At 43.4% G+C, this 14,268-nt stretch overlaps 1 protein-coding gene across 1 annotated transcript in view; it reads left to right on the top strand.

Moving 5' to 3' along the window:
• The first annotated feature begins 512 nt into the window (after nucleotides 1-512).
• LGR4 (leucine rich repeat containing G protein-coupled receptor 4) overlaps nucleotides 513-14,268 on the top strand; it is a 107,493-nt gene continuing 93,737 nt past the window's right edge. The window contains exon 1 of the mRNA XM_061380979.1: nucleotides 513-2,491. Coding sequence (XP_061236963.1) covers nucleotides 2,307-2,491 — 185 coding nt within the window. The 5' untranslated portion in view covers nucleotides 513-2,306. The remainder of the gene's footprint in view (nucleotides 2,492-14,268) is intronic.

Raw genomic sequence — 14,268 nt, 5'->3', positions numbered from 1 at the left:
AAATCCAAATCTCTCCTTTCACTTGAGTTCCCAGCCCTAAGATCTTATTCCTTGAAAGCAAAGGATAAAGTTCCCGACTTGACATGCATCAAAACATTGATTTCGAGGCTTTAAAGCCTATTAAGATGTTTTGCAGTTTTAGTCAAGTTTTGCATGTGATTCTTATGCTTACTAAAGTTTAAAGAAAGGAAACGAGTTATTTGGCCAAAATAAGATCAATCAGTATAACATATTATTATTATAAAAAAAGAAGATAATGATATCTTGGCAAGAAAATTCTGTTGTAATGAAAGAGAAGTGTTAAAGGAATCAAAGAAACAAAATTAACAGTTTTCACTTGCTCCTGAGAGTTGCCAGCAAATAATGGAAGTGATTTAGACAATGGAATCCAGTTTAGAGAAGGCTCCAAGGGTACCATACAAGGAACCAGGAGCCCAGGAGCTGTTCTGTGATAATATTGGACAGAGCACAGTATCTGCAAGCTTCCAATTTTTTTTTTTTTTTCCGATTTCTTATCCATAAAACCAGAGGGTTGTCCAGCTACCTTTAAATTCTCTTTCAAACCTACAACTATAGGAAACAGGTCGTTCCTAAAACTTAAATTCAAGGCATATCTGTATTTATTTGACTGTCAAGCATGTCAAACAAGAATTTATTGTTACTCATATGCCCAACTGGCATTATTTTAAAATCTGAATGTAAGGATGATGGAAAATTTTCATTTAAAATTTTCGGGTCTGTATCAACTTATTTCTAGTTTCTTTAATTTTACTTATATGACATGAGTAATCAACTTGATGAGAGTGAAAATTTTAACTCTGCCTACCTTAAAATATGTGTGGGAAATGTCTTCAAAATTGAGAAAAATAACTCAAAATCATAGTGGACAGCAAGAAAGGAGGTGCCTACAAAGCACTAGTTGGTACAAACAACAATAAAAAAAAAAAAAAAAAAACCAATAACGTGGGGTCTATTATGCCATAAAAGTCCAGAAGAGGAAGGAATACTGATAATAACACCAAAGTTGCTGCTGGCTTCTCAAGGGTAGTTACTAGCACTGTTTTGTCGTCTGGAAAAATTGTCCAGTGTTCAGAAACATCACTTCTGTTGACCCTAACAAGATTCCTGTGTTCCAGGGTTTTGAAGTAGGTGAGAAAATAGTCTGCGTCGAGGGTCACCAAAACTCCATATAGTGGACAGCTAATGCTAAGACTTAGCTACTCAGTGCATATCGAGATAGGTATAAAGACGTTAGGTGAAGGGAGAGGTTCGTGGGGGGTACACTGTTTTAATTTTAGTATATAGGTGAAACTTAAATATTTATGCCAGATTAAGAGAAGCCTGTTCCATCCTCTTTAAAATCTTTTCCCCATTGGTACAGCTCCCAGAGTCCTCACCATTTGGAGCAGCACAGTCATTTGAAACTTAACTGAACGCTGGAGGCAAGTTCTACTTTTCAGGTCGTCCAATTTAGGAGATCCAGTTTCTGCAGAGGGAAGAAAACAAGTGTGTGTATGGGGGGAAACCAGATTCTACGTCTTCAGATCCTTCTACCTTCGATCCACAACCTGCCACGCAAATCGAGCCAAGTCAGGGATTTCTGCCTAGAACTACCACCACCACCACCACCTTGTCACTCACGCCCGATACACACGCCCTTCTGGTCCACTCTCGGCCAATGGTGGCTCCTCTCCTCGCATAGTAATGAGCTAGAGACCTCCCCCGGCCAATGGCGCTCCGGGAGAGGGGTTAGTTTTGCATGTACCTAAGTGATTTGCATAACCCAGCGGCTGGGGGCTTGGGAACCCGAGCGTGCAACCCTAGAAGGGAAAAAGGACGGGAGGAGATCGAGCCGCGGCTGCGAGAAGAGCGAGAAAGAGCCTGGGTGTTTGTGCGAGAGCCGGGCGGGGGCTGGGGCGAGGGGCCGGCATGGCTGAAGTCTGCGCTCCGCAACCTTGAAGAGCGGCTGCGGCGGGAGGCCGGGGACCAGGAGGCGGGTGCGATGGCAGAGCGCGGCCCCCGCAGCTGCGCCCGGCCGGGCCGGCTGGCCTGAGCCGCGGGAGGACCTGGGGCTGCCTCTGCGCTTCCATGGAGCAGCGGGAAGGGCGAAACTCCGGAGCGCCGCGTTCCTGCGCTGCTGCCGCGGACTGTTGAAGGAGCCGAGCCCGCGTGACTGCCGAAGAGGAGAGCCCCCGGCCCAACCCGCAGGCCTGCCGCCCAGGGCGGCGGGGGGCGTCGGAGGGCGGCGGAGGCGCGCCGAGCGAGCGGCGCCGCGGGAGAGGCCGGCGCGGGTGGCGGCCGCAGCAATGCCGGGCCCGCTGGGGTTGCTCTGCTTCCTCGCCCTGGGGCTGCGCGGCTCAGCCGAGCCCAGCGGCGCGGCGCCGCCTCTCTGCGCGGCGCCCTGTAGCTGCGACGGAGACCGTCGGGTGGACTGCTCCGGGAAGGGGCTGACGGCCGTGCCCGAGGGGCTCAGCGCTTTCACCCAATTGCTGTGAGTCGGGCTGCGGGGGCGCCCGGGGTGAGGGCGCCGGGGGGCGGAGCCAGTGGCCGATCCCATCCCACCCCCACCCCCCGCAATGTGCCGAGGAGGGGGGGGGGAGGGGGCGCCGGCACCTCTTTGGCACTCACTCCAGCGCCACGGGCTTCCCCAGTTTTGCCAATCCGGGTCCGAGACCCGTGTAGCTTTTTTTCCCAGGCTTTAAGGGCACGATCATCAGCTCCCCCACACCCCCTAACTCTCAAGTGCATCTGGGGCCGAGGAGGAAAGAGGAATCTGGAAACGCTTGCCCTTGGCAACCTTTTCACGCGACTTTCTCTTCTCACCCGGGCCCCCTGCTCAGCTGGCAAGAGCTTTGCAGGCGTTAGGGGTGAGGGCGCCTCGAACTTGGCCCGAGTCTGAGACCGAGGAGGTTTTCGTGGGGAAGCACCTGGAGCCTCCCGAGTTCCAGCATGTGGGGAGAAGAAACACCTGTACGGTAGTCAGGGCCAGTGGCCTTCCTGTTTGGCTCTGTCCGGGGAGAGCAACCTGGCACCTGGGTCCGCTTGCACTCCGGACTCATCAGCCAGCGCCTGGGGTTCTGGAGCGCGCGGGGAAGCCAGGCCAAAACAAGGGAGAAGGAGGGGAAATTGCAGGTTTCTCTGAATGTATTAGTCTTCTTACCCAACAAGGCCTTTTAAAGAAGGAATGCTGACCTGAAGTACAGGATACTGGAGGAAAATGAAAGTATTAGAGCATAAACTCTGCCCGTCTCGAAAGGTAGCCGTTTTCTGTTGTTGCTTAACCAGGAGAACTTTCCTTTTGAGCTCCCCGAGGTTGGGGAAGTCGCTCAAATGGTTCTGACTTCCACAGACCCTCTCCACAAATGGGGACAGTCTCTGCTTTTAGACATTCGCTTCAGAAAAGAAGAATCTGAAATAGGTGCCGGAGGTGGCATTGGCAAATGGCCTCCGTAGAGAAAGAGTAGGATAATTGAGTGCCGGGCTTGGGGTAGGCTCCTGTTCCTCCTTGTGCTGTGTGGCCAGATTAAATCAAGGGCAGTGAAAGAACTGAGAGAGAAAGGGGTTCTGAAAGGCCTTGGGTAAAGGGAATTTCCTTTTACCTTATACCTTATACCTCCTGAGGGGGATCTCTTAGACCTAGACAGTTGGAAAGAGCAGACCCCCATGGAGAATCCTCTCTATTCAGGCCAGAGTATTGCTGTCTCCAGGTGGGTGGTGGGAACTGTTCTGCTTGCCGTCTGCCAATGGGTGTTTTTTTTTTTTTTTTTTTTTGAGTATTGTGGCCAGTTGCCTTGGAACCGGTGTCATTCTTTGGCCACCACCACTCCTTCTCTTTTTTTATCCCCCTCCTTTCAGCTTGAAGTTACATAATTGAAGTCATTTTCCTTCAATAAGGTGAAATTTAACTTTTCCATGAAAAATGTTAACTTTGCAGTGAGGAGCATTTTGTCTACAAAAGATACATTATGTGGAAAAGTTGGGGTGGGAGTGGGGAACCAGAAGGAAAGAAGACTAGGTAGAGGGGATGGGACTGTTTTTTCCCCCAAGACCTCTTTAAACTTTTAGGGAATTCATTGCAGAAGAGGTACCTTTCCCTGACAATTCTTTCAAGCCCCAGAGAGAAAAGCATACTTTTACTATTTTGACCAGTTGAAAAGACCTTGTGAGCAGATTCCTTGAGTTTTAATGACTAGTCTTGCCTGCTCTGTAAGGAAAAGGGCTGTTTTACCTTATTACCTAAAAAGCACAAAGAAATACAACATTTTTATGAGAGTGCACTCCTTGCTATACAGCATCAGACATCTTTCTTTAGAATTCACCAATGTCCTGTTTTTGACTTTGAGCCTTACACAAGTGACTGGATGGCTTGGGAAACATGAAGATAATTGGCACCAGTCCAGATCAGATTGCCTAAACTAGCATCATCGTAGCACTTTCTGAGCTGTGGTAGTGGGCACTTGTGTTACATTTTCTTCTTCACTTCATGACCTGTAGAGTATTATACACCTGACAACTCCTTATTTCACCTGAATACTCTCCATTTCACCCTTAAAAGTATATGTTATATGACCAGTGCATGTAAAGGGCGTCGCAAGGTCAGTATATTTGCATTTTGGAAAATCAGTGACTTCAAAAGCCACATTGGGGAGGGGTGGGTGCTATGATCTGCCCATTCAACAGTTGATCTTACAAGACATCTTGGAATCACCCGTGGTCTGTTTGCAAGTACTTCTGATTTGCTGTCCCATCACAGCTTTGGTGAGCCTAAGCTACACACCAACGGACTAGATCAAGGGTTCCCAAACTTTGATTGACTGATTTTCTAACTTCTGGAGCATGGGCACCAAGGCCTATTTAGTTATCCGTAAAATGGTAATCACAAAAATAGAAGTCAAAACGATGAGACTATAATTTTAAATCAGTTCTTGTATTTTTTTGTCATTCATCAGTGGCATCTTACCTTCACCTCACTCAGGGGTGTACACATCCCATATTGGAGACTCTTGGTCGACAGAGCAGGGATTTTATTTTATTCAACGTGGAGTTGCACAGAGCCCGGTACCCAGGAAGCACTTTAAAAATGTTGCAGTGAATAAATAAGGACTTCAGGGCACACCAAGGGGCAGAATTGGGGATTGGAATTCAGCCCTCATTCCCACACGGGATTGCCAAACTCCGCATTCTCAGCATTTAGCCTTTTGTCCAGATCTGAGAAGGCCCCAGAGTGAGGAGGCTACCTGCTTCTTCTCCTTCAGGCTCGTTTAAACTTGTTCAGTCTAACAGTGTCTATTTCCTGCCGAAAGCTGCTTTATCCAAGTCTAGGGGCAAAATCAGATCTAATCCTCAGTATTGTTGATGAGATTCTTGTGTTCACAGCATCGGCTGCACCTGTAGTGATTATTTATATTTCGCAGCAGCAGTTCCCCATCCTGTGTCACAGTGCAATGGCTTGTCACACTTCACCCTGACATGTTTGAAAGGAAGTGCTCTGACTAGTATTAAAATTCCAATGTGTATTTTTAATCAAAAAGATTCAAGGTTATTCCTCTATTAGATCTAATAAGGTCTGTCTTAATCACCTGTGTTCCAAGATTCTTGATGGGGAGATAAAGAGATGAAGTCACGGTGGAGGTGGGAAAGGGATTGTGAATGTATGTTCTCTGGTTTGTGTGGCCACAAAATTTGAGACCTGTAGGGACACAAATTTCCACATCCTAGGTTATATCTGGTGCATAGTTTTAGGATTATAAAGGCTGTTTCTGTGGCTTTGTGGAGAGGGTAGTGGGTTTGAGCTCTTGACCGTAATAGTTCTTACCATGCTACTCAGTAATTGGGTGGCCTTGAGCAAGTCATTCTACCTTTTTTTTCGGGAGGTGGGTGACAGTTTTTCATTGGAAAAATGAAGTCATTGGATTCCCTAGGTCCTATTTAGGCTGCTTGTAGCTTCCAGATGTTCTATGATTTTATAATCCTTTCACAATTTTAGGATGGCAAGGTGACTATAGCGTTCTGCTGCTTTCGTGAAAAGATCCCAGAAGGATCTGAATATCCTTCTAGTTGAAGTTGCACAAGCCTATTTATTGCCACTCACTCTGAGGAAGAGTTCTTTGTGTTTAGAAGTGTGTGTTAGGAAATTTGCCATGGAGACTTGTTGCAGAATGCCTGACTAGCTAAGGCGCTTTGCTGGGGTAGAATAGCCCCGCTTGTTTCCTGTCGGTATGGCTTCACACTTGGAAAATAAAATCACTCTGTTTCAGTAATTTGGATACTGTACAAAAAGTTACTCAACGTCCTCACTTCCATGTAATTAGTCATAATCTCTCCAGCCTTCACAGTGTGCGTACCCTGTACAGAGGCAGGTTAGCAAGCTTTCTATATAAAATTGATGGTTACCTGAGGGGCTTTGAAGGGTTTTAAAAAATAATCTGTTGTTTTTTCTTCTTTGGGAAGCATCATCTCAAATTCTTCCCTAAGGTGTACTTTTTTCATGATACCAAGCACCTTTCTTTTAACAGTATTATTTGAAAATATTTTCTTATGTTTCCTCTAATGTTAGTTGTATTCCCAGGTAGGTCAGTAATCAGTGGCTAAATGTTTATGCCTTTTTTGATGGTCAAGTCTTGATATCTTGGTGTCTGAATTACTCTCTGTAAATTTCATTGTTAGCTTATTTTCTGTGGGCTGTCTTTCTAGAGAAGTATTTGTGTTATATACCAGGCAACTTTGTTCTAAACAAGGGCAATATATGAACATCTTTAAGTACAGGTCCTTCATTCCACAAACTAGTGAACTGCTGGATTTTCTTTCAATTCAAGAGGAAAGAGCATTCTGCTGGGAATACAGAAAGCTGGTTTCCAGATCTGTCAATAAATCACACAGGTGACCTTGAGTGGTGACATACTTAACCCTTCAGGGCCTTGGTTTCTTCACCTGAGAATAAGGAAGTAAACAACTCTTACTGCCAAGAGTTTTCTTTCTGTTTGATTTGAGTTTTTCCCAATACGTTTGTCTGATCTCTCTTGTGTTAAGAGTAGTGTAGGTGTCTCAATTCTGAAATCTCTCCCCCACCCCAGAACACTTCTCCAATTGTCCAACTCTACTGGAATGTGTCCATTGACTGGGAAACACACTGCCTCACAAGGCAACAATGTGCTGGGTGTGGTCTGAGTTGTACCCAGGGTTTAAACCAGTGACTCTCCTTCTGGGGCTCCTGAAGGCTTGTGGTAACCACTAATATTTTATGATTCTCAGCCCAACTCAATGCTAATGACAGTTATGGTATCACAAGCATTTAATGTCCAGGCACTTGGCTCTTACCATTAGAGTCATAAGGTAACATTTGACAACTTAATCTCTTAGGGAAGATCAAAGTTCTGTACTAGTAGGTGGATCCAGGCAAGTTTGGGCATTTTCTTGGCCTCTGTCAGGTTATCTCTCAAATTCTTATTTTAGTCATCTTTATAGTAGAAAGCACTGACAGCCTGCGAGTTTGGATTTTGGTCTTTGGTCTCCTTGGTTGTGCTTATTTATCTTTTTATTCCCGTTTTTCTTATCAAGAAGTAATGGATATTGGTGACTAATGGCTCTCACTGCTTTCAGTCTCTCTAAATCTGTATAGATTGTCTAGCAAGTTGTAAGACTCTTTCAGTGACTCTGAAATTTTTCCAAGACTGTTTTTCACTTTTTCTCTTTAAAAAAAAGATACATTTCCATAAAACCTCAGTATTTATCAGTATACCTGGGTTAAAAGTTAAACCCTCCCCAATGTGCCTTTAACTCTGGAAAATGTAACTAATGTAACTTGATAAGACAGCTTTTCTTTTCATTTTTTTTTTTAAACTAGAGATCAAGGTTTTGACTTTAGAAATGTATTATCTGGCTTGCTCTTTAATTGCCTCCTGCAGCCTTCAAGTTTTCGGCGATGCCAAAAGCTTGTTTTCCTATATAGACAAGGGTATGGCTAATTTTTTCCCTTTTTCCCCCCAGTTTTGTTCAGTGAAGTGTAGTTTTTCGAAAGATTCATTGAAGATAATAAAATACTTTAGCTTTAAAGTCTGTCAGTGAAGAAAAAACAGTTAAGGCATTTAACAAATCAGTACTCTTACACAATAACTAATTTGTTTGCCTTCCCAGATATTTCTTTCGTGTTTCAACACTTGATGGGCAGACAGCAGGCCAGGTCTCCGCTCTACTGTCTGAAATTGAATGAATTCAAAACTGAGTTTAGAAATGATTTTCTAGTTCATATACATTTAGTAACATCTCAACTTTCTAAAGACTTGAGCAAGTTACTACTCAAATACCCTCTTTAAATGGCAAGATGTGGTTATCTTGTAGTGTACTCTGAAATCACCCACCCATAGACAAATATTTGTTATTAAACTTTTTATATGGCTGGGACTGTTTTTAGCAAATGTATAGAAGTATTGTGCGTCCTGTACAGGCAGTTAAAACTCTGAATGGGTGGTTGTTTTTAGTCTCTAAAGTATGTTTTGATACCGTTACATATTTTACTAGTTAAAAGAGCATGCTAGCCTAGTCCCTCCACCCCTGCAGTAAGATTTGTCTTTTGGCATCTCTTATTTTAAATGCAAATGATTGGGGTTCAGGTATGTCCATCTAAGAGTATAATGAACATTAAAAACATATATTTTGATAGTTCTCTTAGCTTTACTGTACTGAAAGATCTTGTGAGAAAAACATTGAACCACCCCTCTTGGCAGCTATGTTGGCCCATTAAGAATATAAGAATATCCTTGTAAGGAAATGTAAACCATAGATATTTTGGGAGGCAGCTGGACCAAGACGGTATACGTTTAGATCCCAGTCTGGTCTGCTGTCTGTGCTAGTGAGAAAACATGTAGTGGGAAAGCATATTTAATCTATTATGGGATAGTTAATGATACTTTATCCTTCATGTTTCATTTGTATTTAAGTATTCTGAATCAAGTAAAAAGTTAAGTAATCTCCTTGAGTTTTAGCTCCCCCCGCCTTTATTTTTACCCTAGGAGAATGTAGCTTTTTTTAAACAAAGTTTTAAATATAAAACTGACCATTAAAAGAATGGAAATGCACACTGACAGCAGAATATTTTTATTCTTTGAATCAGATTTCAGAGCCTGGGATCCAGAAAAATCGTAAGTTGGATTCTCCCCATTCCTGTATATTTTTAAAGTCTTCTGTGGGGAAATTTTCCTTCCCAGGTAGGGCAACATAACTTTGGCAAGGAGATGGCACCTTTCCCTTGGTGCTGTGGGAAGCATGACTGAGGAATGGGCCTAGGATTGCTTGGGACCCCACTTGTCCATTCCCTCCAGGGTCTGAGGACCCACATGGAGCTCTCAGTATAAGCCACAGTCACCCAGTACAAGTGGTGACATCTGACTGCCCTGAAGAGCTTGACTGGAGCTGTTTTCCTAGCGAGATAGACAGTTGGCCATCAAAAGTTTCACTCTGATTCACACTTCTTGTTTGGAAGTGCAAGGTAGGAGGTGTGGTTCCAAGTTGGCAGTCTTCTCTCTGAAACAGTGGAGATTGGGCTATGATGTTGATTAACTTCTGGCTTTACCTATTTACCTACCAGGTAAGCTTCATGCTAAAAGGCCCTCAGAGAAAGTATATAAATGATATGGATACTATGAGAAGGGCTTGGCAGACTAGATTTTTCTCAGGAGAGAGGAGACCTTTTCAGGCTCTCCTTATCTCACATCAAGCATGTACAGAATTCTACAATTTGATCAGAGTTAAGAAAGGGATATTCAATGCATTTTAACATTTAGTATCATGTTTTAAAGCTTGATTTCCCTGGTGGCTCAGATGGTAAAGAATCTGCCTGCAAGGCAGGAGACCAAGGTTCAAACCCTGGGTTGAAAAGATCCCCCAGAGAAGGAAATGGCAACACACACCAGTATTCTTGCCTGGAGAATCCCATGGACGGAGGGGCCTGGTGAACTACAGCCCATGGAGTCTCCAAGAGTTGGTCATGACTGAGTGACTAGTGCTTTCACTTATTATAAAAACATTACATGTGGATTTACTAACTGGAACTTAGCAGTTTATTATAATCCCACTTCTCATCTATTCGGTGCTACTGCTAGTTCGTCTCGTTTGATTAGTGGTGTGTGTTTTAAAATCTTAATGTTTTCTTATCTTTGTAACAAAGAAAAACTTTTCAGGTTGGTCTTCTGCTCTCCTCAAGGTCATTTTGGATCCATGGTCTCATAATCCAGTTTTTTATGTCACTGTCTACTCTTCAGTGTTCTTTTTATGCACCTGTTTTTATGAACAAGACTTCAGAAATGGTTTAATTTTTGAAAGTGTGGTTTCCAGGAATCAAGACCTCTGAGATCCTCAATCTGCGCACTTGGGGAGATCACTTTTTTTTTTTAAAGAATTAAAAAAAATTTTGGCCACACTGACTCTTAGTTGCTGTGTGGGCTGTCTTCATTTGCAGCAAGTGGAGGTAACTCTTGGCTTCTCTTGTTGCAGAGCACAGGCTCTAGGCATACATGCTCAGTAGTTGTAGAGCACAGGCTTAGCTGCTCTGCAGCATGCAGGCAGATTCTTTACTTCTGGAAGCTTCCCTGATATCCACGAGGGAAGTCCTGGGGATATCACTTAATCCCTTGGGCCATCGGCTTTTCCGTCTGCAAAAGGAGTTCACTTGACTTCAAGGGTCATACATAAGAAATTTCAGCATGACCTGTTTGAGTGACCGCAAGAGAATCCTTTGGACTGCAGGGAGATCCTAAAGGAAATAAGTCCTGAATATTCATTGGAAGTAGTGATGCTGAAGCTGAAACTCCAATACTTTGGCCACCTGATGTGAAGAACTGCTGCTGCTAAGTCGCTTCAGTCGTGTCCAACTCTGTGTGACCCCATAGACGGCAGCCCACCAGGCTCCCCCGTCCCTGGGATTCTCCAGGCAAGAACACTGGAGTGGGTTGCCATTTCCTTTTCCAATGCATGAAAGTGAAAAGTGAAAGTGAAGTCGCTCAGTCATGTTTGATTCTTAGTGACCCCATGGACTGCAGCCTACCAGGCTCCTCCCTCCATGGGATTTTCCAGGCAAGAGTACTGGAGTGGGGTGCCATTGCCTTCTCCAGTGTGAAGAACTAACTCATCTGAAAAGACCCTGATGCTGGGAAAGATTGAAGGCAGGAGGAGAAGGGGATGACAGAGGATGAGATGGTTGGATGGCATCACTGACTCGGACGTGAGTTTGAGTAAACTCCGGGAGTTGGTAATGGACAGGGAGGCCTGGCGTGCTGCAGTCCATGGGGTTGCAAAGAGTCGGACACGACTGAGCAACTGAACTGAACTGAAGGACCCATTACATTATGTCATTTCTTTGGCGAGTGACTAAGCAGTTGTCTATGTGTGCTATCCCTTTAAGTCATTTAGATTTAGAATTCTAAACTCTGTTTCTCTGGTTCTTTGAATGTGTATCAGGTTCATAGCCTGTTGGAAACTTCACAGTGAGCCTCATACTAATGGGAAAATGTCTCCTTGGCTAGCAGACTTTTCATTCAGAAAACTGTAAAGATCCTGGTGGAGAAAGGACAACGTGTATGTTTTTATCAAGATCCCTTCTTGTAGGTGGTGCTGCTCCCTTTGCAACAAGAAAGCCTAATGGTTGGAGGTTACAGTTTCTCTCGAGGAGAGAGCTCAGGGAAAATCATGCTTTCTTGCCTTAGTCTCTGGCTGGCCATTGCTTCCCTGAGATGTCTGGTCAAATCAAAGGATGCTCTCCTAATAGGGGGACACCTTGTTTCTCCTCATTGTAAATGGGCAGGTAATCTGAGACAGTGTCAGTGTGATCTTTATTTATTTTTTTAAATTTAATTAATTATTTTCTGGCTGTGCAGTCTTCGTTGCCGCATGAGGGTTTTCTCTAGTGGGGGCTGCTCTTCCTTGCGGTGCGTGGGTTTCTCGTTGTAGCGGCTTCTTATGTTGCAGAGCGCGGGGTCAGCAGTTGTGCTGTGCTGTGGGCTTAGTTGCTCCACAGCGTGTGGAATCCTCCCAGACGAGGGATCCAACCCGTGTCCCCTGCACTGGTAGGTGGATTCTTAACCATTTGACCACCAGGGGAGAAGATGTAATCTCTAGATACTCATTTTCTGCTTCCAGACTTTCGAACACTGAGGATTTTCATGCAGTAACTTTAAGAAACCTCATGCCAGTGAGTGCCCAGCAGTTTCTCATCACTTTCCATATTGGGGATGGATAAGATTTGTTCAGGTTTGACAGTTTAGCTGGGTTCTTGTCTCTTCATATCACTTTGTAACAATATGCAGATTATAAGATTACTTTCTCTTTTAAGTACTTTGATATTTTACTTGTTACTGGATACCTGTGTTTTGTTTTTTTTTTTAATGTTTGAGACCAATGCTTGTGTTTTATGGATAAAGAAAAGCTTATTATCCTTGGAGTAATTTTAGAACTAAAATCCCTTCTTTAAAATCTTTCACACATTGCTCAAAAGTTATATGACATTCTTGGTAAGCACACTTAAATCTTTCTCAGAAACCTTAAAAACTTTTCTGGGTTTCAGTTTAGCTCTGATTTTTGAAAATGAATAGTAAAGCCAGAGCAGCAGCTAACACATGCAAAAGTGCTAACAACCTATTTAGATTGGCTGAGGGTTTCAAATACAGTTGTGCATTTTCTACCCCAGTCTCTTTCTCTAAAAAAAAAAAAAAAAATGTTTGAGATGTTTTTCCCATTACCATCTTGACATCTGCCTGGTTACACATGAATAGCTTGACCCAGTCCCTCAGCAGGGAGACTACCATGGCCTTGCTTTCAATAGCCATGTCACTGACAAAGAAAACATATGGAATATTTCATCCCTGCCCTTTGCAAACAGTCTGGGGCTGTGAGGGCATGCAGCAGAAGGCTTCATCCTTCATGGTAAGTTGGCAAGTTTGTGTGCTAACCACTGGCTCTGCTGTTAGCAATCAGACTGTGTTTCCCAAAGCCCCATTACATTCTGTGGAAAGCCAATCTCATGTTTTGGATAAATCAGTGTCTAATATTAGTTTGAATTAACTTTATATGACCAGCTTCCATAGTGGGGTTTTCTACTAGGTCAGTTATTTCACCAAAGGGAATTTGTGTGTGTATTTGGAATGTTTTAAGGCTGTTCTCCCAGGTTTGATATGTGGCGTCCGTTTGATGGATAGAATGATAGAATATGCCTTGAGGACTGTCGGCCTTGATGTTTATCTTCTTGTCAATCTGCAGAAGGAGGTCCATTGATCATTCTCCTGCTAGCCAAGGCCCACCACATTGACCTTTAAGGTTTCTGTCGCATAGCACCAGCTTCTACTGGGGACTTGGTTTCAGTTCAGCGAGCATTAACGGCTTTGCTTTGTGGCATCTAAATCCACAGTGTGGAGGCTTGTCGGCAGGTGTAGCAGGAGAGGGCCAAGAATGTGGAAAAGAGGGGTAAATCAACTGCTGTCTTTTTCAGGTCTTCTTCTGCATTAAAAGAATTTGCCCTTGGCACTACCCTGGCTGATGTGGCATGGCAGAAGAGGGGGTGGAAAAAAGCAGCACCCTATGACACCAAAGATGAGAAGATTCATGACTTTGGCAGAGGAAATAACGACATAGATTTCGTCAGGGTCCTTTCCAGCCCTTAAGTTACCCGAGCTTGAATTTCTAGTTCTATTGTTTCTTAGACGTGCTGGCTGGTTTTGTCAAGAGTGGATGACAGCTTGAAAAGGAAGTGAGTTTTATCCCTGTTTTATCCCTGAGAGAGGCAAATATTTAAATGTATACATCTCATCTAGAAGGTATTTCCTTTTAAAACATTTTTAAAATTTTATATTAAAGTATAGCCAATTAACAATGTTGTGATAGTTTCATGTGGACAGCAAAGGGACTCAGCTATGTAGAAGATATTTCTGATGGTTCTTGCTCTCATTACTGAACATTTGCTGTAAATCAACATGCTAAATAGACATTGCTGCCTTTCATGGTTTCTTATATGAATTCCTTTTGTAGTGCTTGATTATGATACATTTCCTTTAAATTTGGAAAGTTACATTTTAAGAAGTTCTTGGGAGTTTATATTTTAAAAACTTTTGGTTTTCCAATTATTCATGAATGAGTCTATTTGAGGTTCCCCTCACTTTCTGTTAGTGACTCTGTATGTTTATTCTAAAATAACTGGTGTTCTGTCTTCCTTCTTTGACTGCTTAACTGATCTTCATAACTATGAATTCATGGAGAAAACTCCCCTAAACCTCTCAATCTTAAAAG

The sequence above is a fragment of the Bos javanicus genome, chromosome 15 (assembly GCF_032452875.1).
Source record: "Bos javanicus breed banteng chromosome 15, ARS-OSU_banteng_1.0, whole genome shotgun sequence".
Classification (NCBI taxonomy): domain Eukaryota; kingdom Metazoa; phylum Chordata; class Mammalia; order Artiodactyla; family Bovidae; genus Bos; species Bos javanicus.
This window is presented reverse-complemented; position numbering and strand designations above follow the sequence as displayed.